The sequence below is a fragment of the Drosophila persimilis genome, unplaced genomic scaffold (assembly GCF_003286085.1).
Source record: "Drosophila persimilis strain 14011-0111.01,24,50 unplaced genomic scaffold, DperRS2 tig00000002-arrow-pilon, whole genome shotgun sequence".
NCBI lineage: Eukaryota > Metazoa > Arthropoda > Insecta > Diptera > Drosophilidae > Drosophila > Drosophila persimilis.
The window spans coordinates 4,484,573-4,507,655 of NW_020825289.1; the positions used below are offsets into that span (position 1 = coordinate 4,484,573).

Genomic DNA, 23,083 nt, shown 5'->3' on the forward strand with positions numbered 1-23,083 from the left:
GAGCTATTCCATAACAAACTAGCACGACACCGATGTATTTATTTTTTTGGCCAGTAGTGTATATGTATCTATACCAGTGGTTGCAAAAACAAGAAATGAGGATAACGAGGCCCAGCCGTTCTTAATTGATGATATCCCATACAATATGATTCTCAATATGATTATTAAATCAAAAGCTCAATGCAGTCGCAACCCAATCAAAAAATTGAATTTCCATTTAGTTCAGGTGATGGAGCAGCAGGCCGTGTAAGCAAGCACGCACCCACACGCATCCTGTCAAGTCCCGAGCAGTGCTCGTACTTGTAATTACGGCAGTGCTAACGGAAACCAAACCCAAAGATGCACTGATATGAGATACAAATGCGGTACATAATTAAAGAAGGGATGCAGGACCCCCAGGTACTGAGCATAATGCATATAAAGTAGATATCCATTTGTACATACGAGTGTGTCCGTATGTATGAGGATGTATAGCATTATCGTTCTCAATGAAGCATCCCGTCCAGAGCGGGCGTGTGCAATTACAGTTACATGTTGCCCACTTTTCAATATGGCGCCCATTGCGCAGTCGCTGCGGTGGCCGACCAATCACAAATTTGTTGCTCTTCCAGTGTGACTGTGTGCGTGATTATCTGTGCCAGCCGGCGCCTGTTCGTGTGTGAGTGCGGGAACCTGGAAGGGGCGTTCTTACCTGTTCTTACCCAACCTGTTTATCTGCTCTCTCGTTTGCACAACGTAGTGGCTCTCAAACTGTCGCCGATCTCTGCGCCAAAAAGAGAGCGAGAGAGAGCATTAGCACAGTCGCGGCAAAAAATAGTGGGCATGGTATTTATCAAATCAAGCAATTAAAGATACTATTTATAGAGCGGTATATAAAGTTTCAATAGAACGGTGAAAAAGAAACATTAATAATTAAAATATATTAAATATTAATTAATTATTCTATAATTATTATAGCAGATGAAACCAAATGCATTTAATAGATTTCCTGACTAGAATAACACAAAACAATGCTAAAATAAAAAAAATCCCATGAATAATATTATATTAATATTATCAAGCATCAAGCATATGTTCTAAAATATGAAAAGAGGCTACATCAGCTGTTGCTTTGTACTCCACATATGTATTTCCGTACATTTATCATCATTCCTTGCCTCCAGTGTAGGGTACTCTCTCCCTCAGTTGGCGAGTATCTGTGTGCGTTCACCCCCTTAAAGCGAAGATACATTTACATTGACCGTCTCGCTCGCGCACACCAATACCAATGTCGGCGGCACCAACCAGATTTGTTGGCCATTGCATTTGGTCTTTTCCAATTTTTGCCTTCAGTTTTCCTCTTGCGCTGCTCCGCTGCGGTTCGTTCGCTCGTCGTACCGCTGCTCCACGTTTCACGTCGTCCACGTCGCACGCGCAACTTCGATCCGGATACGGATCCGGCGGCCTTTCGCTCGACTCGCGCAAAAATATCTGCGCCAAATGTTCAATGAATGAATTTAAAAATGAAATTAAATGCAACAAATTAACGCACACGAAACGACAACAAAATAAAGATAAATTAATCTAATCAATCTGCTGGCGGCCATCTTTTTGCTGGCACTGTTTCAGTGTCGCACTTGCCGTGTGGTGATAGTCGGGCACGGCAATTAGTCCGAGTCCGGGTCCGAGTGACGGCCCATTTCGAGGAAGGAACCGAAAACGTTCCACGAGAAGAGAAAATAATTCGCAACACGTGTTGGTTGACACAGTGCGTATGAAAGATGTGTGGCCCTGCCCTGCATAAGTGAGCGGCAGTGCTGTGTGAGTGGCGCCGGTGGTGCTAGCAAATGAGTTAATACTCCTATCTGTGTGAAAGTGTGTGTGTGTGATAGTGCCTGGCACATGGCCCCCCCGCGGAAAGTTGGATGAAAATAAAAGCCAAGCTCCAAAACATCACCTTTTGTTTGGATACATCGAAGCGGAATCGGAATCTGATTCGGATTCGAAGAGTCCCAGTGTAACAAAAGCACAAAACTAAAGCAAAAGAGAAACACGGATATCAACCATAAATAATCAAACTACAGGTGAGTCACAGATTGGGTTTCGTTAGGAATCGAACTTGCCGACGGCAGACCAAAGCTAACGTCACCGTAGCTGGCGAGTTAGCCATAGTTTCCAGTCCGTACCATCCCCAGGATGGTCTTTAAACAAAGCTGAAATATAAATAGCTGATAGCTGATCTACACAGGTGCTTTCAACTACTGAAGCTTTCGATTGTAAATGGTACAATCGATGACATTCGAAACCGTTCCTTTTTAACAAAACCAAACAACATTGTATATACGCACTATATCCGACTACTGAGCACAGATCCAACCATCTATAGGGCTGATCCATGCTCGTGAAAAGTGTAAATAGCAGATACTGAACCGCTGATCTCAATCGAACACTGCGAGAGCGAGTTCGCCAAATGGGAAGTATTTCCATTCTAATGGATCGATCTATCATTGCAATCGATTCACAACTTGTATGACTAGGCATCCATCTCCCAATTGGGGTTAGTGTGAAGGGGAAATCGATTCCGAATTTGATGCAATTCGCTTTTGGCGGACTCTGGCATTGGCGGATTCCAAATTGCCATTCCATTGCCTTCAAGAACGCAGCTACTTGAGAACACACTACTTGATGCACTTGAGAGCCGCCAACGAAATAAATATTTCAGTGCAGTGCACGGTAGAACAGAATTCGTGTTTAGAAATGTAATTGCTTACACAGAAAATGCTGGAGGTTGATCTCTCCGGCTAAGCAGTTGAGTGGGCGTGTTGCCTCAGGTTGCCTAAGGTTGCCTTTACCCCGAAAATTGGATACACGTATACTCACTATTCTACAGTCAAATTTGTTAATTAGAGGAAAAGTAGGCACCGAAGTGAAGGAAAAACAATTTCCAGTTGTCATTCAATCATCACTGAAGAACCGCTTCGCACGAGCATCATCTCTGGTAGTCTTGTAGCCATCGGATACATTTGTTCCGCGGGGCGTGTTTATTTATAAAGCAGTTTCGCTTCATCATGCAAATTCGCTTTGGGACTAGAAATATGAACAAAATTATTAACTAATCGAGAGGTTTTTCGGGGCTCTTGCCAAGATGCTACTTTCTTGAGAAAGTTTCGGATGAGTGGGCGGGGACCAGTTCCATCCGCCCGTCTGAGCATGCAAATTGCTGGTATAAATAGGAAATTCTTTATGGGATTGGAGCCGTTTAAATGAATTGGCCAGCGCGTGTTTGTCGTCGGGAGTCGCGATGATTAATGGGGTGCGGAGATGGGAGCAGATGTTTTACTATATATTATCTGTGAGACGTGTGATATGATGATGTTACCAGAGACTTTTCGGCAAGATACCATCTCCATCTCCGAACCATCAATGGTCTCACAAAGTTGCCAAATTGACAAATTAACGCATTCCTCTCGCCAAGATTCGGATTCGCCCAGAACAGATGCAGATACGCAATCGTAGCGATCTGGCTTTGATCATTTTACGCACTGCCGTATAGAATCCGTCGTAATTTGGCATGAGGCAGTGGGGTCTGTGCATACATTTTAAAAATTGCATTTGGGTTTCATTCAAAACTTTGGCAAATGTAGCGCGAAACTGCGACAGGGAGGGAGCGAGCGGTGCAGCGGGAGATGCAGCTTTAAAGATACACACGGGAATGTACATCTGCGTATGCAACCCATTAAATTGACAAATTTCATTCATTACGTTGGGTTCTATTTGATTTCTGAGTGGCTACCGTGTCTACCGTGGGGTGACAATTAAGCAGACATTGCTATAAATACAGTTGTATCTGGCAGATAACAGTTGCTTACTAAGCCAGCCAACGCCAGTGAGCAGTGTTTCGCCATTCCGGGAATCGGTGGTGTGCCCAACAGGTTGGCACCGTCCGTCACAGTAGTCTCCAGGCGATTACATTTTATAAACACAGACATCGGCCCAGATGATTTCAAATACTCGTATAGCTGCAAAACCAAAACAGTCGCCCTCTCTGGATTGCACCGCCTGCACCATTTGCACGACCACTCGATGTCAACCACAGCCAAGGTTGTCCCTCCAAACAGTTCCCCATCAGAGCTCAGAGTGGGAGCAGAGCAGAAAGGAATGCACCAGAGATAAGGGGCAGAAGTTATTGGGAAGATGCACCTTCTTTGTTGCTCAAAACTATCTACAAATCATCGCCTCAAAAGGGAAAATCACAGCAGAATACAACAGTTTTATTGTAAGTCGACTTTAATCACAAACTAATTAGGCAAACGCCGCAGCAGCGCCAGCGGCAGCATCCACAACAATTCAATTTGATTACCAACCCAATAGAATGCCATTCGAGTAGATACGCGTGCGCGCGTATGCGTATGCAAGTGTGCGCATCCACAGATACAGATGGGAGGAGAGGTGTCTGCTTTCAGTTTCGGGCTGAGACAGCCAGTTCCCCCGCAAGCAGACAGTCTAGGTCCAGCCGCACAATAACACTCAAATTAAAATCTTATAAAAGTCAAACTTAACAGCAGAGCAAACAGAAAACAGAAGAACCGAAATCCGATAGATACTCGTGGACAGATAGCAGAACGTAGGAAATAAATAACGAAATTTGTAAAATAAATTAAATTAATTTTATTCAAATGCCACAAAAGTCAGGCGGTCAGGCAGCCAGACGAGACCCTCACTCGATAAGAAATCTCCCGCTTACATGTTGGACGAGAAATGCAGCTGGATATCAGATAGAGTATCTATGAGGTGGCTTCTGCTGCTGCTGTGGTGTAACGGTATAAAGCTATCAATTTGGGATACTATCTTTCAGCTACCATTTAAGGCTGTTAGTGTGTCATCCTACTGTTGCCTTTGCAGTCATGTATCCATGGGATGCAATCTACCACATGTGTGCGATCCTATAGATTGAAAATTTATCGCGTATTTCGTTTCACTTTCGCATTCTGCTTGTTTACTTGCGTCAAACATGAAACAAGCCAAAGAACCGAAAGAAACAAGAAGATATCGAAAAAGAAAGAGAATCCAATTCGAACGAGAGAAAGAAATCTATGGAGAGGGACTGGCTGGCTGCTGGCTGCAAGCTACTGGCGGGGGGGATCTCACTAGGCCGATGACTCAAGAGCATATCCAACTTGGCGTTGGTATTTTTGTTACAGCAGCCAAAACGAAATCTCTTCTCTATTTTCTTGTTTTGTATACATATAATCTGCCCCGCATACACACGAGAACTGAAAACAGATCCAAGAATATCTCGACTCTCACACATACTCGTACCGTAGAGGTGTGTGTGTGTGGCTATCTGTGAGTCGGAGGGCACACGGGGAATATGTATCTATATCTACAAGTGTATCTAGCCGAGCCAGAGATCGATTGCATATATCAAAGTTACTATAAAATATAGCCAGAGATATTCTATCTGGGGGATACACTTGCCTCTCTTCCGCTCTCTTTCCCTCTCTCTCCTTGTGTGTGTAAGCAGAGACCAGCGACAGCGACAGCGACGCCGTCGTTTGGTAATTTTAGAAATATTCTTAGAACTGAATACAGAAATCTGAAATCAGAGGAAAACCGAAAACCAAACCGAAACACCACGCGCCACATATGTATGCATATATTGTGTAAAAAGTTTATTTCTGTAAGAGATCTCTCGGCTAGGGTTAGATCAGGTTGAAGAGAGCCCCTGCCCATAGCCATGGCCAAACAATATTTCCGATAATCGAAAAAGTTTGGACCTATAATTGCACTCGGATTAGTTAATTTTATTTGACAACATGGGGTCGTGTTGAATCGGATCCGATCGGATCGGATCGAGGAATTGTTTTGTTTTCAGTTTTTGAATTTCCAAATGGTTTATGAATATGGAGGCTGATCTATTGTTCAACATTTCCAAAATAATTTGCTAAGTTCAACAGTTTAATGTGTTTGCTTACACATCCAAAATAGCCATAAAAATATGAGAAATCGGTATGATAATTAGTTTGATAATTGTGTCGAAATTCTAATTTTGAATTGTTTGGGATATTGGTATAATCTAGTGATACATTACTGTCTCTCTATTCTATCTTTGCAGCGCTCAAATTACCAAAGAATCTTAAAAACTATAGTCGGATAAGCTATTGTTATCCCAGCTGGTCTGGCCTTGAACTTGTTCCCTTCGCAGTTATTGCTAATTGAACGCACATAGAACGGACTCCCTGCTGCTGCCCCCACCACCCCCCATCTTCCCGCCCCTTCCCCAGCTCCGATTCCCGCCCAAAATGCTTCAACATCCTGCCACAGATTTCTACGATCTGGCCGCGGCCAATGCGGCCGCTGTCCTCACCGCCCGCCACACACCCCCCTACAGCCCCACAGGCCTGAGTGGCTCGGTGGCGCTCCTCAACAACAACAACAACAACAACAACAACAACAGCAGCAGCACCGGCAACAGCAATAACAACAACAATAACAATCTGGACATCATGACGCACAATGGAGTGGTAGTGGGCGGCGGCGTAGGCACCGGTGGACTGCACCTAACGGGTGGCAGCAATGGGGGAGTGACGGGAGGTGGTGCCTCCGGCGGAAGGGAGAACCTGCCGAGCTTCGGCTTCACCCAGGAGCAGGTGGCCTGCGTCTGCGAGGTGAGTTCAGTTTCAGAATTGAGTCTGGAGGATCCCAGTCCTGCTTCGATACTGCATCGATCTAATCCGACACAATCCATTCGCTGCCGCAGGTCCTGCAGCAGGCCGGCAACATCGAAAGACTGGGCCGCTTCCTCTGGTCGCTGCCACAATGTGATAAGCTGCAGCTGAACGAGTCCGTGCTGAAGGCCAAGGCGGTCGTTGCATTCCATCGCGGCCAGTACAAGGAGCTGTATCGCCTGCTCGAGCATCATCACTTCTCGGCCCAAAATCACGCCAAGCTCCAGGCCCTGTGGTTGAAAGGTGAGCCTCCAACTGCAGACCCCATGACTGCCGCCATGGGCATGTGTGCTGCTCCTGCTCCTGCCTGCTCCTTGCTTAACCCCAAAGCTCTACAAAATCGAAATTCTTTCTCTCCGGTTGTAGCGCATTATGTGGAAGCCGAAAAACTGCGCGGAAGACCCTTGGGTGCTGTTGGCAAATATCGGGTTCGTCGCAAATTTCCATTGCCCCGCACCATCTGGGATGGCGAGGAGACGAGCTACTGTTTTAAGGTGAGTCTCGACTCCACAACATTTCATTTTAATTGTGGCAGTGGCATTGGCAAGACAAGGCCAGGGCTCGGCTCTGACCAAAAAGAAATCGTAGAAATGTCTGCACGCCTGTCTGATTCCATTCGATGAGATGGGGTTGGGTTGGGTCGGGTTGATCCTGCAGGGTTAACGCCTTCTGTTTATTCGGGGTATATCCTTCCTGTGCAGGCTTTCAATTGATTAAATCTGATTTATCTACATAATTATGCTTCTCCCTTCTTTAGGAGAAATCCCGCTCTGTACTGAGAGACTGGTACTCGCACAATCCATATCCATCGCCCCGGGAGAAACGCGATCTGGCCGAGGCCACCGGGCTGACCACCACGCAGGTGAGTCAATCCCCCCGATGTTGGCTGATGGCTGCCAAGAGCCGATGGCCGAAGAGAGGAGCTGCAAAATGAAACCAAATGTCAAACGCGTCTCTTGACAAATTTCAATTGCAATTCCTCACAGATGCCCCATCCTCATCCTCCACATGTTAATTGCATCTCATTAATCATGTCACAAACTGTGGATATTTGGCGAAACATTGTGCAAATGGTATTTCTAAAAGTGCTCTCTATGCTGTTTATTTTCATGCTTTACAGGTTTCCAATTGGTTCAAGAATCGACGACAAAGAGATCGAGCCGCCGAGCATAAAGAGTGAGTTTTCATATACTACCAATATACATATGTAGGTACATATGTACATATATTGTATGTACATATGTATATCTGTTCTATTACCATATTGGATTATTAGCTGAACCGTGCCATGTGTTAAATGAATCTCTCAGGGGCCTTCTTTGAAGTTTGTGTCCTTCCTCAAAGACATTTATCTGGCGGTTAGTCAGCTCAAAAGCAGATCTCTATATCAGTATTCATGGGTATATCAGTGATATGTGTATATAATATATTGTATACCTAGTGTACAGATATATGTACGATTGTTTATGTTTCATTTAAAATGTTGCGAGCAAGTGTCAGCACAACAAAAATACAGATTATATATTAATTTGCATTTAAATTTTCAATTACAAAACCTGGCGACATTTACTTCCAAGGTCATTGAGTGGGTGGGGGGCGGGTTCTGTTCTGGCTAATTAGTGCCAAGGACAAGAGCCAAAACTGGCACACGCTGCGGCGGGGATGGATACAAAACGATCAAAGATTCGAATGAAAGAGTCGCTGACAAAGTCATTAACATGTTGTTCCAAATTCCAAAATACTTATTCCCATGTATTGTATTTGTATTTGTTTTATTTTTATTTGATTTGTGGATGTTTACTTTCGGGTATGGGCAGACGCAGACGTACCTTTGGCATACGTACATACATATGTGTGGCAGGCATCGTCACTAATTAAAATCTCTAGTCCTTTCCCCGTCCTTTGCCCTTCCTTTCCCCTTCCTTTCGTCGTCCTCGCCCTTGGAACATCTGCATTTCCGCTTAAGCAAATACTCGCCTTTGCGAGCAGTTCCAAACTCTTTTCGGAGTTTCTCTTCCTCTAGGAGAGAGGGAGTGCCGGTGGCGGAGATCCCTAGCTGCTGATAGGAAACATTAACATTCTCTCAAATATTAAACATCCTCTCTGGCCAGCATCCTTTTGTTTGTCCTGCTCCTGCTACGATCCTGCTGCTGCTGTTGCTGCTGTTAGAAGTCATGTGAAGTGCAAACAGTAGAGAGAATTTCGAATGGATATTTGAAGTGGCCGCGTTGTCTCCTCGTCTGTCTCTCCTGCGGCTGTTTTTCCAACTATTATTAGTTAGCAAATTCCCAGAGACTTTCCCCAGGATACTAGTAGTTCCATTATGCTAAATGGTATATCACTTACGGCTGCTCCTCGCTGACGGGCAGGCGGCAGGAGCGGAGCGCGGAGCGAGAAATTGTCGTAATCAAAATGAAAATAAAATAAAAGAAAACGTAAGGCTGCAAAATATTATAAATTGGATGCCGTGGCAACCGCAATGCACTCATACATGGGCAGTGCACAAAAGTATCTCACAGATACAAATTCACTCCCTGCGATAGTTCGTCGCTGCGTATCTCCATCGCTGCCGCCGTTGTTGCCGCTGCTGCTGCTGCTGTTGCTGTTGCTGTTGCTGTTGTTGCTGGTAACTTGATATATGTTTATGGCTGTTGCCTCGATGAGCAACTCGCTGTGCTGCTACTTTAACTTTTTTCCATATTGTTTTTTCCTCATCATCATCCTCCTCTTCGCCACTTCTCCTCCTTTTCTTTTTTTTGCATGTGCACTCGCTCCGTGTGTGTGTGTGTGTGTGTGTGTGCTTGTGCTTGTCTGTATCTATGTGCCATGCAGCTTTGTGGCAGTCAGCAAACCACAACGGCGCCAAATCTGAATCTAAAGCGGCACTTTGAACAGGCCAACAACTGGCAAAGTGGTTATTGTTTAAATAGGCACCACCTTGGAATAGGTATAGAACAGAGTCCCTCTCTAGGTAGATGGAGTACATAGATATATATATTTATGTCTGTATATATGTATGTAAGTATGGCCTTTGAATAGATGATTGAATGCAAGCAATGCCAATGTCAAGGGGCAAGTGCAACCCCAGACGATTGCCGTCTCCTCTCTCTCTAGGAACGGATCCAGAATACAGATTATACGAGCACTGAGACAGCGAAAAGAATTTATAGTACGAGTGCGATACGTTTATTAAACTTTAGCCACATCAGAGTTTGGAGAAATCAAAGCGTATACTCAGGCGTAGACGAACAAAAGAGCCATTCGGATATAGTCCACTGTCGAGGATATGACTGCTATAATCACGTGATACCTGTCGAAGCACATGGTTGCGTACAACTGATGCTTCTTGTTGGTCACCTCGAAGCTCCAGAGCTTGGACAGACCGCCAAGGAGATCCCAGTTCTCACCAAAGTGGAACCAAGAGTGCCGCTCGCTCACGTACTGGAAGATGCCGAAGTAGACGAGTACGACAATTAACTGAAAAATTAACGGCATAAGAATGAGGAAGCCCAGGAGGAAGGTATATGCAATCTTCAGCATCGTGGGGAAGGGTAGCGGCTGCATCCAGACATCCTGGAGATGATCCACCAACGGCTGCATATAGTACACCAGGCGCGCTATCTTCGAGGTTTTCTTCCACTGCGGATTGAATGCGGGGATTCAGAGATTGAGCGGAGACCTACTGTACCTACTGTTCGGACATACTATTTTACGCTTGTGCAGCGGCTTTTTCCAGGTCTTGTGCATGTTCCTACTTTCGAACTGGCAATTTGCCAGACCCATCTATCAGGCTAACTAATTTTGAACTGATAAATGTTCTTGTTATACTTGTGATAGCTTTTTTGACACTACAGCGCCCAACAATATCGGGTTGCTTTTCTATTTTTTTGCTTTGGGCGTCCAAAAACCATTCAAAATATTTGAAATTAACTCAAAAAAAAAAGCCATTAATTTAATTCATTTCATTACTGACATTCGATATTTTCTAATTTTTATATTTGAGCCATGTTTTCAATTTTTCTCAAATTAATCGAAAAGAAAACTTCACATAACGTTCTCTATGGGAATCTTGCGAATCTTTCATCTCGATTTGATTGATCCGATTTTGCCGTAACAGCAGTTTCTAGGAGAATTTCCTTCCCTTCCCTTCCCTTCTCTGCCTTCCAGACACAGTCTGGTCCCAAGCGAAGTCCTGTCCTGCTCAGACAACAGCAGCCAGAGCAACCATCATACTATACTTATTCATACACTACCGAAGCGACCCAGTCCGAGTTCCACTTCCAGTTTCAGCTCCAGTCCCAAGTCCCATCCCATTCCCCTTCCCTCTTCTTCGGTATGTGTTTTTCTCTCCTCGTCGTCGTCGTCGTCATCATTTTGCGTTCGTCGAATGCCACGGTTGGCTGGAGGGTAGCTGGGCAGGGTATCAGGTTACCACAAAATGTGCGTGTGTTCTTTATTCGTTCGCCCTGCCATTCCCCCCCCCCCCCCCTCGCCGCCGTCTCCCCTCCATCCATCTGCTGTCTCCAGCGCGTTATTCATTTTTATTCGTTTTATTGTACATTCTGTTTTATTATTATGTATTTTGCGCTTTTGCCCGTCTCTTTCCTCTCCACTCCTCTCCGCTCCTCTCTCCACTCTCTCGTCTTGATTCGCTTTTGTGTACTGTTTTCGTTCCCCTGCTCTTTCGCTCTCTCTTTCTCTTTGGCTCGCATCCCTCTGCCATCCCTTTCTTTGAGTACTCTGATGGCGTTGATAATGATGTCGTTGGTGATGATGGCCCCAGAGTCCATGGATTGGAGGCGCTTGGGGGCATACCATCCACAGCCACATCCACATCCCACACTCCTTTGCTGGTGTGGGGGGTGTGCTGTGGGTGTTCGTCAAGTATCTGCACTCTCGCCTACAATTAGAGATCATCTTGACCTCTGCAAGGGGCTCGATATGGTTTCTCCAAGTGGACCGAACCTCTTGGTGCTTCCATCAAACTCTCTAAGCTGCTTAAAGTTCTCCCAAGTCGTGAGGATTACATAAAAGTTTGGTTAGGCACCGCGGGGGGCAGAAGCAGTTACAGCTGTAGCCGCGTCCACCGCGGATGGTATCGCCTCGGGCAGGGCAGGGCAGGGCAGAGCAATTAAAAGACAACAAAATTATTAAAAAACTGTCAAAACAATCCACAGCCAGCATAAAATGCGCCACACGCCACACAACAAACATGGAATGGAACGTTTCCCGGACCGATAATAAAATATCTTATAACGATGACAGGGTTGCGTTGCGTTCCGCTGGAAGACCTCTGGTTAATCGTTAAGATCTTACATAGTTGTAGACAATGGCACAATGCTTAGGTAGACGCTGGCCTGGCTAGACAAAATCCCCAAACTCCAAGTCAGATCAAGGGTACCCTCTTCCTCTACCTCCTACTCCTTCTCGTTTTCGTTTTCGTTCCCGGGCTCTTTTGCATCTGCTGCATGGCCCCTGCTTTGGGGTCTCTGGAGTGTCAGAGAGTCGCCACGAGCATTAACAACAGCCACACACATGCGTAAATTAAATGATAATTTATGATCAACACCTTTTCAGATTCCACTTATGGATCGCTGTTCTCCGTTTAGTTGGGTGTCCTGCTGAGCACACGTCCCGAGATTTGTGTACCGATCGCGCAATGCGATAACTCAACCTGTTCGTTCACTTTCCAGCGATCTCCCGATCTTCCAGATCTCCCAGTTCTCCCGGATCTCCCTGTGCGCCGGGTTAGGGCTCCGAAACAGCGTTCATTTTGTGGCCTCCTCTCTGGTGTGTTTGTCTTTTTAGGATTTATTGGCTTATAATTTTTATTAGCAGGGGAATTCCTTGGAAGCCTTCCTTGGACCAGCCATCATCTACCATAACCATATGATTTTATTCTCTCTTTCTTCGTATCCCCCGTCTGCCCCATACCTTTGTTTCTGATTCAGCATCTCGTGTATTAGTTTTTGAGGAGACTGTGGTTAGACTTATAGTTCTATACTCCATTGCATAACGAAGTGAACCGAAACAAGAACAACTTTATTCACGTGACAAACACAGTCTCGTCTCTCTTCCTCACTGCTCCACTGAACCACTGTCTCCGCCCTGTTTCCAGTTCAACATAATCCGATCAAGCATTATTACCAAGCTAATGAATCTGCTTAAGACAGATTCCAACAGAAATGGCTTAAAACTACAAAAAATCAATTGAGCAAACAAGTTCAAAAATATTAATTCCCCATCAATGAGCACAGACCCAAAAACGAAAAAAAATAATAAAAGAAAAGCCCGAAGAACCTTTTTAAGGTGGGAGGGGGGGGACCACACACAGAGAACGAGGCCCATAACCTGCTTCTTGATTTTGTTATAAACTTTATGTGACATTCCCTTTTTGTGGCGGGAATTGTCCTTGAGCTGCTTTGCCTCTGCCCCCCGTTCCCGATCGAGTGTGTGTGGAAAAATCGAACTGGAACATTTGTTTTATAAATGCAATCACTGGAAGGTATACTCACTCTATGAACGAAGGACAGCCCTGCTAAAGTAGAGGCTGTTCTCTTTCCGCTCGAGTGTAATTGTGTGCGTGTGTGTGTGTGCTGTTGTGTCTGTGAGGGGGCTTGGTAAGTGTTGCAGTGGTGCTCCAAGAGAGAACAGGGAAACGAGAGAGAACCAGAAACTATGAAATTCTGGTAATTCGATATCATTGTTTATATGCTGCTGCTCCTTCTTCTGCCTGCCATCGGCTTCTGCTGTCTTTTGTTTGCTCCCCACTTTGGCCCGTCGCCGTCCCCGCCCCCGTCCCGGCCCCTGCATGGGATAGATGGATGGATGGGGGCGTTTGTGTTTTCCCATATTTGCGGGGTTCTATCGATTTTTGTTTAGAGCAGCGCTACTTTACGTCCACAACTGGAATTCGTTTGGTGAAGAAGTAAGAGGACTCCACCTCCACTCCTTCCTATTGTCCGACAAATGTCACATGTGCCGCCGAACACCCGGCCAAGTTCAAGTTCAAGCTCATGCCCCAAAAGAAACGAAAGACAATGATAATCGTCACGCTGTTGGTGGCACTGATCCTGATCCTGATCCTCCTCTCCTCTCCACTCCTCTGTCCCTCTGTGGATATAATCTACAATTACATGATTGCCGATATCATACAGCTGGGGCCCAGTGGAGCCCGCGCTGTATGTGGGCCCCTCCGTCGGAATCTGCAGCCGCCGCGGAGTCAGCAAATAAGTGGCCCCCCAAAGGGGGGCGCAGCAAAAAGATCGGTCCCTGTCCTCCGTCTCTGTCTGTTTGGGGCTGATCGCAAATTTGTCGAGTGTGCGCTTAAATGTTTTGCATTGCCATGGACGATGCGATGGCCGGTTGCTTGCTTGTTCCGATACCCTTGGACAGGACAGGATTTATTCGCTGCGTCAGTGGATTTGCAGCTAAATATGGTCCTTTCCTACTTCGCAGAAGGTTTAAGATGGTTCCGAAATGTTATATTCTCTATTCTCCAAGTCCTTAATCGAACTTTGGTCGATCTTCAATAAGTATCCCTTGATCGGTATATTAATCTTCCACAAGGGTATTCAAACTTTGTGGAGAAACTTCCATTCTCATTGCTGTCACCAATTTGTTGCTGTGCAAACTGGTTCCACGAGGCGGCTGCTGGCCCTGCAATTCGCGACAAGATTAACACTTTGCCGATGATGCCAGTGATATCCGCTGAAAGGCAATTGTTCGAGCTTTAATCATGTTATGGCTTCCTGGGTGGGGGTGTTAGGTGTTAGGTGTTAGCCATTAAAGTGTAATTTCAACAATTGTCAGAGGTCATCCCCCAAAGGGCGTCGCATCTAAAATTAACCCTAAAGTGCGGCAACTGCCACTCGAATGCCATTTACAGCCACATCAGTCACAAACAAATAATTCGAGTCAAGCTACTTAACTTTTGGGCCACAAGTGCCGTGCCACAGGCTGAAGGCGGGCGGGGGTGTGTGCAACATCCACATCCCCCAATCGAAAGTGACGTGACGCAGCTCAAATAACTGTAGCTGAAATCAGATGCCACGCAGCCGCCGAACGCTCTGGGGAATGCAATAATGATATGTCTCTCCCTCTCTCTCTCCATCTATCCCTCTGCTCAGTCACTGTCTGGGGCAACACCTCAGGAAAACGAACATGAGACCATTTATAGAAATGAGAGAGAGGCAGACGATTTCCTTCCGGAAAATAATTTCAATTGCAATTGCTGTGCCTGCTCTGGTGCCCTGTCGTTTGTCATTTGTTTATAAATAAATTATGCACTCTGAATGCACTAGTGTGTGTTGGTGTGAGGGTGTGGGTGTGTTGACAGCAGTAAATTAGTTGCAACAATTGACACATTTTAATGTAAACGATGCTGACATTTCTGGGCATATCCCTGGTGGTTGAGCTGCTGTTGCACCAACGCTTCGTCATCTGTGAAAATAGGGCACTTCCAATTCAAGCGGAGTCCCCCATCGGGAATGTAAGGCCAACGAGTGCTTCAATATTTCAATGAGCAAAAAAATGACATCAAATACCCATTGATATCCGAATGACCTTCGTGTGACAGCCAGTTTTACAGTTTTCGAACCACTGGAAGATAGTGGTCTCTAGTTATTGAAAGTGTATCCGCAGATGTTAATCCTTGCTATTTTCCTTGCAGCGGCTCCACGGACAAACAACACTTGGACTCCTCCAGCGACTCGGAGATGGAGGGCAGCATGTTGCCCAGTCAAAGCGCACAACAACAACAACAGCAGCAGCAGCAGCAGCAGCAGTCACCCAACAACAACGGCCTGCATCAACAGCAACTGCAGCATGCTGCCGCCGAACAGAGCCTGCATCATCACCCCCATCAGCAACACCATCCCGCCGCCACCGGGCCCACAAGCGTTGTCAGCAAGACAGGTCACAGTGGGGCAGGCGGTGGTGGCGGGGGCGGGGGCGGTGGCGGTGGCGGTGGCGCCGCAACAGCAACACAAATGCAAATGCCACCCCTCTCCGCTGCCGTCGCCTACTCCCACCTGCATAGTGTGATGGGCGCCATGCCCATGACCATGTACGACATGGGGGAGTATCAGCACTTATGATTCTAGTTGGAGGCGGCTGCTGCCGCTACCAGCGGGAGCGGAAGCGGAGGCGGGAAGGCAAGCGGAAACGAAAGCACGAGTCCGAGTGCCACCGCTAACAGCAGCAATGCCTACGGGTGGTCAATGTCAGTGCCGTCGGCGCACTATCAGCGCCAGCAGGATCTGTCGGAAAGCTTTTACTTCTGATTCGATCCGAACCGATCCTCGAGCGGAGCTGGGCGGAACCTTAGCAATATTTAGAGAGCGCATTGTCGTAGCAACAAATTCTATTTAATCGTTAGACACAGCAACACTTTCTGCATAAGCTAGCATTTTTCTGCAATCAATGGAAAGAGAGAGATACGGAGATATACAGAAAGAGGGGGAGGGAGAGGGAGAAAAAAGGCACCACGCTGCAGCACAAGCTTTTGGCAACCCAAAAAAACCTAGAGAGAAAACTTGCAAGAAAACTGCATCGATCTGTGTAAATAGCTAGGCTAGGTTTTAGTTTTAGAGCGGTTGGAGGCGGAGGCAGGTACAACCGAAATGCAAATCAAATCGAAATGTGCAAACAATTATACATATACGACTATTATATATTATTATATACATCTGTATCTACTTAATGCATAAATTATACACTTTTAATTGTAGCCTTTAGTAATCATATTTTTGTTAACAATAAATTCTATTAAATTATTTTCAAATGATTGTCAAAATCAAAGAGTTTTGCCTGTTCCCACGCCTACATATACCGATATTATGTACCTATGTATGTATGTGTGTTACCTATAGTATGCGCGCATTACCCACACTGACCACAACAACGAGAGCCGGTCGAGTCGGCTTAATCCACGGCGACAGGTAAGCCAGCTAATGCTAATGGCCATGTCTAATGGGCGTCGTCGGCGCGTGCGTTCCTCTTACACGCGACGCGACCTCTTCCTCTTACAGATCTTGTTCATCGCAGCACGTCCCATGTAATGAGTCTCTTCGTAAAGTTTGAACAGCACTTGGCAACGACAGGACTGTCGGGGGCGGCGCTTGGCAACCGAACCGTGTCGGTGGGCAGGGGTGTCCGGGTGTCTATGTCTGGTTGTGGGGGTGGATGCTGTCTGACTGGTTGATTTGTTTATTGATACTGTACTTACATATTGCAGACGTCGTCGCTTCCAGCCAAAGCCTTCCCAACATCGGCCTTGCCCAAACCCGTATCCCCCAGTATCGTTGCCAGGGAGAAAGGACACCAGACCAGCAGCAGCACACACGTGTCTGGGCTGAGACTGTCTCTGACTCTGATTGAGATTGATGGTCACATATCTGGTTACAAAATATTTTGACTTCTTTTATCTTGCGGCGGCTTTTGCCGATAATTTAATTACGGCCTTAATGTGTTTGGTCTTCTGCCTTGTCGAAAATGAATTTAATGACCGCCTACAGGATATTTGGAGGCGGCAATAGGAAACCTTAGCATTTGCACCTTTCATTGAAGATTTCATTGAAGATTCTTCTCCGAAAATGTGCATACAAAACGGATTACAATAAAACCGAGTTCCACATGCCATCAGCATTTATTTGTCCGGTCCTTTAGGTCAAAGAAAATATCTGAAATGCCTTAAAGGGCTTATGAGGATACAATGGGTATTGATAATGCAGGACATGCATGTGCGTCTTGTGGGCCTTTTATTATGATCCCATGGAGCTGTCAATGATCTGTCAACCGTTTTTATGCTATTGCTGGAAAAATAACCTCATTGACCTGGATACCTTAGGAATACACACAGTATGTATATTCTCGAGAGTTGTAGGTTTCATTGGTTATGGCTATGTTAATTTTTTAGTATAGCTCAAATCGTTATATTACTTTTCTCCTTTTTTTGCGCTTTTTTGGGTGGATGGATTCACTGAAGACCAAGCGCAACATAATTTTTGTCTAGAAAATATACCTTTTTGTTGCATCCCTTCGTTATAATTCACTGTACAATTTTAAATGTTTGCGGTAAATAAGTAAAACATTCGACTCTGTAAACCATTTAGGGTTTCCGCCCAACCTCCTGAAATGGATTTCTAGCTATCTTTGTTACAGGTCTCAAAGAATCCTTCAAAAACTCCCTCTCTTCACCAGTAAAGGTTTCTTCGGGAGTACCACAGGGCAGCCATCTAGGCCCCTTGCTCTTCACACTCTTTATTAATGGCTTGCCTTCGATATTAACATACTCTCGAGTACTTATGTATGCGGATGATGTTAAACTCTGTGTCCAGCATAAGGACATTTCATTTCATTCTCGCTTGCAATCCGATCTCAATAACTTTCAGTCATGGTGTTGTACAAACTTGTTACATCTTAATGCCTCTAAATGCAAAGTTATGACATTTCACCGTTCTAGCCCCTTGTTGGCTCCCTATACCCTATTTGGTGGTTCTCTTGAGAGAATTACCCTGGTGGATGATCTTCGTGTTATGTTAGACCCCAAGTTAAAGTTTTCCGAACACATTTCTACCATGGTAAATAAGGCCATGGGCGTGCTTGGGTTTATAAAGAGGTGGTCAAAGGAATTTGACGACCCCTATATAACAAAAACTCTCTATACCTCGCTTGTTCGTCCGATCTTAGAATACGGCTCCTGTGTATGGTGCCCTCAGTACAAAGTACACCAGGACCGTATAGAATCAGTACAGAAAAACTTTTTACTCTTTGCTCTGCGGGGCCTTAACTGGGATGCGGGTGTAAGACTCCCATCTTACTATAGTAGACTATTATTAGTAAACCTCCCATCCTTAGTTAACCGTAGAAAAATGCTTGGTGTGATATTTATGCACAACTTGATCAGGGGTGACATAGACAGCCCTGATCTGTTGAGCCGCATAAACTTCACGATTCCTATTAGACTGACTAGAAATTTTATACCGTTGTTCCTTCCACTTTGTAGATCGAATTATTCCTTGCATGAACCGTTTAGGGTCTTATGCTCTGATTATAATTCCCTCTAGCATATTATATCCACCACTAGTTCTCTTCCTCTCATTAAATTACTAATCCTTAGTAATTAGTAATTGTAGTGGTATTTGCATTTTGAATGCATACCTAGTTCACTTAGTAAGTTTAGAGCTAATTTTCCTCAAATATTAGTCTAATAGCTATCTTTCCAGAGTTCTGCTGGTTTCAGACGGGCCATTTGACGGTGCAGTAATTGCATCGCCTCTTGTAAGATGCAGTCATTGCATGTCAACGTCCAAGATTATGGGTATCTTAGCAACTATCGCAAGCATTTGGAGATGTATGTATATATAACAATTATAACAATTATGCGCCCAATTTTCAGCCTCGCCTCCAACGGAAAGACTCTCTTTATGTTTCGCCCCAGATATCTGCTGTCTTCTGCTGTCATGTTAATGTTCTTGTTAAGAAGTAACGGATCTTTGCCTAGAGCTTCAGAGAACCATCGTTAGCAAAATCGATTCAATAGTATCGAAATAATATTTGTATAAAATATATATATATTATATATTAATAAATTATTAAATAAACGCAATATAATAATTATATTACTCTTAATTTATTGATTAATATTAATTAGTAATAGTGTAGTACGTTACGTTTTATGGTTACGTTTTTAGATAGTTGCGTGTAGTGTCTACTATGCTGACTAGGGCTGCAAAATCAAATTTCAACTGTAAAAAAAGTGAAGCGGGCGCGTACGCTACCTCACACTCCGAAGTCCAAGGAGCAGCAGGGTCCTGTGCCGACAAAGTGTGGGAGGAAAAAATTAACATATAAACTTCAACTAATTTTAGCTTGTGCAAAAATGTCGCGGCTTTTATGAAAAAACAAAAGGAACAAAATTTTTAAAACTTACACATTTCCCCTTCAGGTGTCGCTTTTGGTGATACCATAAAAATGTAGTTAATATGTAGCAAATGTGTAATTTACGTGTAGTTACCATGAATGAAGAATCATCAAGAAATTAATTTAGTGGAAATTTTTTTACTTAAACCTCATTTTATAAACAATTCCCATAAAGATGGCAATTAAAATTAGCCACTTTTATATAAAATTGACTACATTATCGGGTAAAACTATTTGTTCAGAGCTGAGGGTCCTAGTTAGCTAGTAATATTCAACAGAACATAAAAATCGAGGAATGTGATCGACCTCGAATAAGCCGCGGACGTAGTCACACTGAGTACAGCTGATCGTAGCGTGCGCGTTTTAATTTTAAAAGCGGACGATTTTCCCATTCGTCAAATTTTTGTTCGAAATGCAAACTGAAAGCAATGGAAAACGTAAACGACCAAAGAAGAAAGGCAATCGCTTCATGCGAAACGCCAAGGGCTTTGCCAAACAGGGAATCTTCGGCCGCGGGACGCATATAGACGATGAGCAGTTTAGTTACTTCATCAACATTCTGGATGCCATGAAGGCTGGGTTCGACGATGTGGAGGAGCGCGGTGAGTAAAAATTGTTTCTTTGTCAGTCGCATTACTTATTTACTTCCTGTGCAGTGAACATGGCCAACAATGTGTTTGAGCAGACGAAAGATCAGGAGATCCACTTGGCCTCCAATCAAATTGTGTCCAAGGCATTGGAATCGCTTATTGGATTTGTGGACAACGAGCAGCTGGAGCGATACTTCAACAAATTTGGGGACAGCCTGCGCCCCTTGTGCTCGGATAGATTTGCTTCGCATGTCCTACAGAAGATGCTTGAAATTGCCTTTTTGCGCGGCCTGGGCAAGGCAGCTGCCCAGGAAGTCAGCGATGGTCCGACCACAACAAAGCGAGCTAAGCCAGATGCCGCACAAATCGAGGAGGAATACAATTTGGAAACTGAGTTCAGCGACGACCACAGAGAGAAGTGTCGTCAGTTCGTGGTGCGGATCTCGAAGTTCATGCTCAACAACTTGGAAGACTTTGTGTGGGACAACTGCGCGAGTCACATCATGAGAACTGCGATATTGTGCCTAGTGGGCATGCATGTTCCGAAAATAGCATTCGAGAAAGGAGGGGCTGAGATGGCCAAGCATCGCAAGCTGTATACAGTGCCCGAGGACTGGCACGAGGTGATGAAAGAGTTTCCCCAACGCCTGGAAATGTGGCCACAATTCGTTGACTTCCCTTATCAAGAGCACTCATCCGCCTTATTAGGCGTCATCTGCCTAGCCTTGAGTGTGGCCGACAAAAGTTTTCTAAAGCACTTCGGCAAGAAAATATTATTGCAAAGCCTATTGAAGGCTAACGAAGAAAATGACGATGCACTTGAGAAAAAGACGGACGCAAAAATTGAAATTGAAGACAATGATGGGGAGGAGAAGCCGACGGAAGAGAAAGAAAAGAGCGCTGAGGAGAAAAAGGACGATCCTATCCTGCCGAAAGTGTTTCACCATCAGAGCTCCGTCATCCTTCTAGAGACTATTCTGAGCGTGGCGGGTGCCAAGCTGCTGACCCAGCTATATGCGATGCTGTTCAGTGGCCGTGTCGGTTACCTCGCCAAACAGCAACAGACAAATTTTTCCGTCCAACGACTTCTTCAGAACATGAAAGAGGTAACAGACTTCGAGTCTATTTTTGCAGAGCTTCAGCCCCACGTGGAAGGGCTCCTGAAAATGGGATACACTGGCGTGGTATCTGCCTTGTGTGCCGCCTGCTTACGGCTGGGGTCCAAACAGGCCCAGATGATAGCCATTCTACAGAGTTCGCTTCATGTCAGTGGCGACAAAGAGAAGTCTAAGCTGTTCTTTAACTGCCTTATCAAACTGAAACCCTCTGAGATTCTGGCCAGCGATGAGTCGGGATTTGTCCATCTGCATGGCTCGCTGATTGCTCAGCATGTACTGCAGTTCAACAAACCCATTTTCCTGGTCAACTGCATCCTCGATCTGCCAGCCGCTCAACTAGCCCAGATCTTTAACACGCCCAACGGCTCCCACATAGTCGATGCCTTCATGCAGAGTAAGTTCATTGGCGAGAAGTCGCGTGAGCGCCTGATCCGTCAGCTAGATGGCTTCTATGTAGACTTGGCCATTACCCGCCACGGATCCCGTGTCCTCGAGCAGTGCTTCAAAGCCTCGCAAGAGGCGCAGAAGCTGCGCATTGCTAAGGAGCTCATCACGAAGGCTAACATGCTGAAGGGTTCGCCCTTTGGGCGCCTCATCTACGCAAAGTATCGCCTGGATACTTACAACCTCTCGCCCACTCAGTGGCAGGCGAGCTTGTCAAAGCAGTTGGATCCGGAACAGCCCGAGACAAAGCGGAAGCCAGCCAAGACAGCAGCCGAAGCGTTTAAGGATATACTAAGCTAGGATTTTGATTTGTTGACAAAATAAAATGTAATTCCACACATGGATAGTGTACTAGGGTTGTTGCTTTACTTTTCAACAGCAGCTGATAAGCTATTGCATTGCGCGATGCGATGCTTTGTTTCATTGAGTCCGACAAAGCCGAAGCATGTGGCTGTTGCAGGGGCTATTTATTTGCTGTGTACTGGCCACCACTTGGGCCTTTGCGGATGAGGCCATCTTCGAGGACGAGGACATTTACAACCAGGCGCTGCCGCCAGTGCCACACACGGGAATTACGGCTCCAGGCACCAAATGGTGCGGGCCAGGCAACACCGCTGCCAACTTCGATGACCTGGGCAGAGAGCGGGAGACGGACAAGTGCTGTAGGTCCCACGACCACTGTGAGGAGATAATCGAGTCGCACAGCACACTGCACGGACTTCCCACCAACACGGATTGGTTTCCTATGTGAGGGCCGCCGTAGGCTCAGTGGAAAATCGATATCATGTCGTGACTTGACTGCTTTTTTTTACAGCCTCAAGTGTACCTGCGAGCAAGAGTTTATCAACTGTCTTCAGGCGGTCAACAGTCTCACCTCCAACACATTGGGCCGAATCTACTATGGCAGCCGGAGAAATTGCTTCGCCAAGGGATATCCCAAAACCGGCTGCAAACAATACCAGGAAGGCACGTTCCGCAAGCGCTGTATACGCTATAACGTTGACAAGGCCTCGGCAAAGATCTGGCAGTTCTATGACATGCCATTTTACACAATCCATCACACGAAAGCCTGACCTGTCCTGACCATGATAATTTTTCTGATGTTAGCTGATAAGTTTATTTGTTAGAATTTAAAAGTTTTAACCAGCTAAATCAGGGGCGTACTCAGAGGGGGAATGCATATTATAGATTTTGATAGACCTGGTACGAAAAAACGAAAACGGTTTTATTGGTTTTAAAAATATTCTCTAAGAAGATGAATACCTATTTTAAAACGTTTTAGTCTATTTTCGTAGTATTT

General features: G+C 45.3%; 4 protein-coding genes across 6 annotated transcripts; 3 read left to right on the top strand and 1 right to left on the bottom strand.

Annotated features, from left to right (window-relative positions):
• The first annotated feature begins 1,994 nt into the window (after window positions 1-1,994).
• LOC6589970 (protein sine oculis) lies at window positions 1,995-16,453 on the top strand. 3 transcript variants are annotated; one of them, XM_002015570.2, is made up of 7 exons: window positions 1,995-2,063; window positions 6,095-6,647; window positions 6,740-6,950; window positions 7,074-7,201; window positions 7,465-7,569; window positions 7,828-7,883; window positions 15,379-16,453. In XM_002015570.2, exons 2-7 carry the CDS (start codon window positions 6,282-6,284, stop codon window positions 15,803-15,805), a joined length of 1,293 nt encoding a protein of 430 aa, XP_002015606.1. In that variant the 5' UTR covers window positions 1,995-2,063; window positions 6,095-6,281; the 3' UTR covers window positions 15,806-16,453. The 3 variants fall into 3 exon arrangements, with proteins under 3 accessions (XP_002015606.1, XP_026842516.1, XP_026842515.1); XM_026986714.1 differs by lacking the exon at window positions 1,995-2,063 and adding an exon at window positions 4,139-4,255; XM_026986715.1 differs by lacking the exon at window positions 7,465-7,569.
• On the bottom strand, window positions 9,865-10,560 carry LOC6589971. Its single transcript, XM_002015571.2, has 2 exons — window positions 10,413-10,560; window positions 9,865-10,346 (listed from the first exon to the last, which is right to left on the bottom strand). Exons 1-2 carry the CDS (start codon window positions 10,488-10,490, stop codon window positions 9,942-9,944), a joined length of 483 nt encoding a protein of 160 aa, XP_002015607.2. The 5' UTR covers window positions 10,491-10,560; the 3' UTR covers window positions 9,865-9,941.
• A 3,439-nt stretch (window positions 16,454-19,892) lies between the features above and the next one.
• LOC6589972 (nucleolar protein 9) lies at window positions 19,893-22,134 on the top strand. Its single transcript, XM_002015572.2, has 2 exons — window positions 19,893-20,233; window positions 20,288-22,134. The coding sequence occupies exons 1-2, from the start codon at window positions 20,044-20,046 to the stop codon at window positions 22,081-22,083; spliced, it is 1,986 nt and encodes a 661-aa protein (XP_002015608.1). The 5' UTR covers window positions 19,893-20,043; the 3' UTR covers window positions 22,084-22,134.
• A 79-nt stretch (window positions 22,135-22,213) lies between these two features.
• LOC6589973 (phospholipase A2) lies at window positions 22,214-22,997 on the top strand. Its single transcript, XM_002015573.2, has 2 exons — window positions 22,214-22,530; window positions 22,598-22,997. The coding sequence occupies exons 1-2, from the start codon at window positions 22,229-22,231 to the stop codon at window positions 22,854-22,856; spliced, it is 561 nt and encodes a 186-aa protein (XP_002015609.1). The 5' UTR covers window positions 22,214-22,228; the 3' UTR covers window positions 22,857-22,997.
• The last annotated feature ends 86 nt before the right edge of the window (window positions 22,998-23,083 follow it).

Bases quoted from the DNA above. Each gene is read 5' to 3' on its own strand.
- LOC6589973 (XM_002015573.2), top strand. From the start codon at position 22,229: ATGTGGCTGTTGCAGGGGCTATTTATTTGCTGTGTACTGGCCACCACT. The intron at 22,531-22,597 runs GTGAGGGCCGCC...TTTTTTTTACAG, and splicing joins AACACGGATTGGTTTCCTAT to CCTCAAGTGTACCTGCGAGC.
- LOC6589972 (XM_002015572.2), top strand. From the start codon at position 20,044: ATGCAAACTGAAAGCAATGGAAAACGTAAACGACCAAAGAAGAAAGGC. The intron at 20,234-20,287 runs GTGAGTAAAAAT...CTTCCTGTGCAG, and splicing joins CGACGATGTGGAGGAGCGCG to TGAACATGGCCAACAATGTG.
- LOC6589971 (XM_002015571.2), bottom strand. From the start codon at position 10,490: ATGGGTCTGGCAAATTGCCAGTTCGAAAGTAGGAACATGCACAAGACC. The intron at 10,347-10,412 runs GTATGTCCGAAC...TTCAATCCGCAG, and splicing joins CGCTGCACAAGCGTAAAATA to TGGAAGAAAACCTCGAAGAT.
- LOC6589970 (XM_002015570.2), top strand. From the start codon at position 6,282: ATGCTTCAACATCCTGCCACAGATTTCTACGATCTGGCCGCGGCCAAT. The intron at 6,648-6,739 runs GTGAGTTCAGTT...TCGCTGCCGCAG, and splicing joins AGGTGGCCTGCGTCTGCGAG to GTCCTGCAGCAGGCCGGCAA. The intron at 6,951-7,073 runs GTGAGCCTCCAA...CTCCGGTTGTAG, and splicing joins CCAGGCCCTGTGGTTGAAAG to CGCATTATGTGGAAGCCGAA.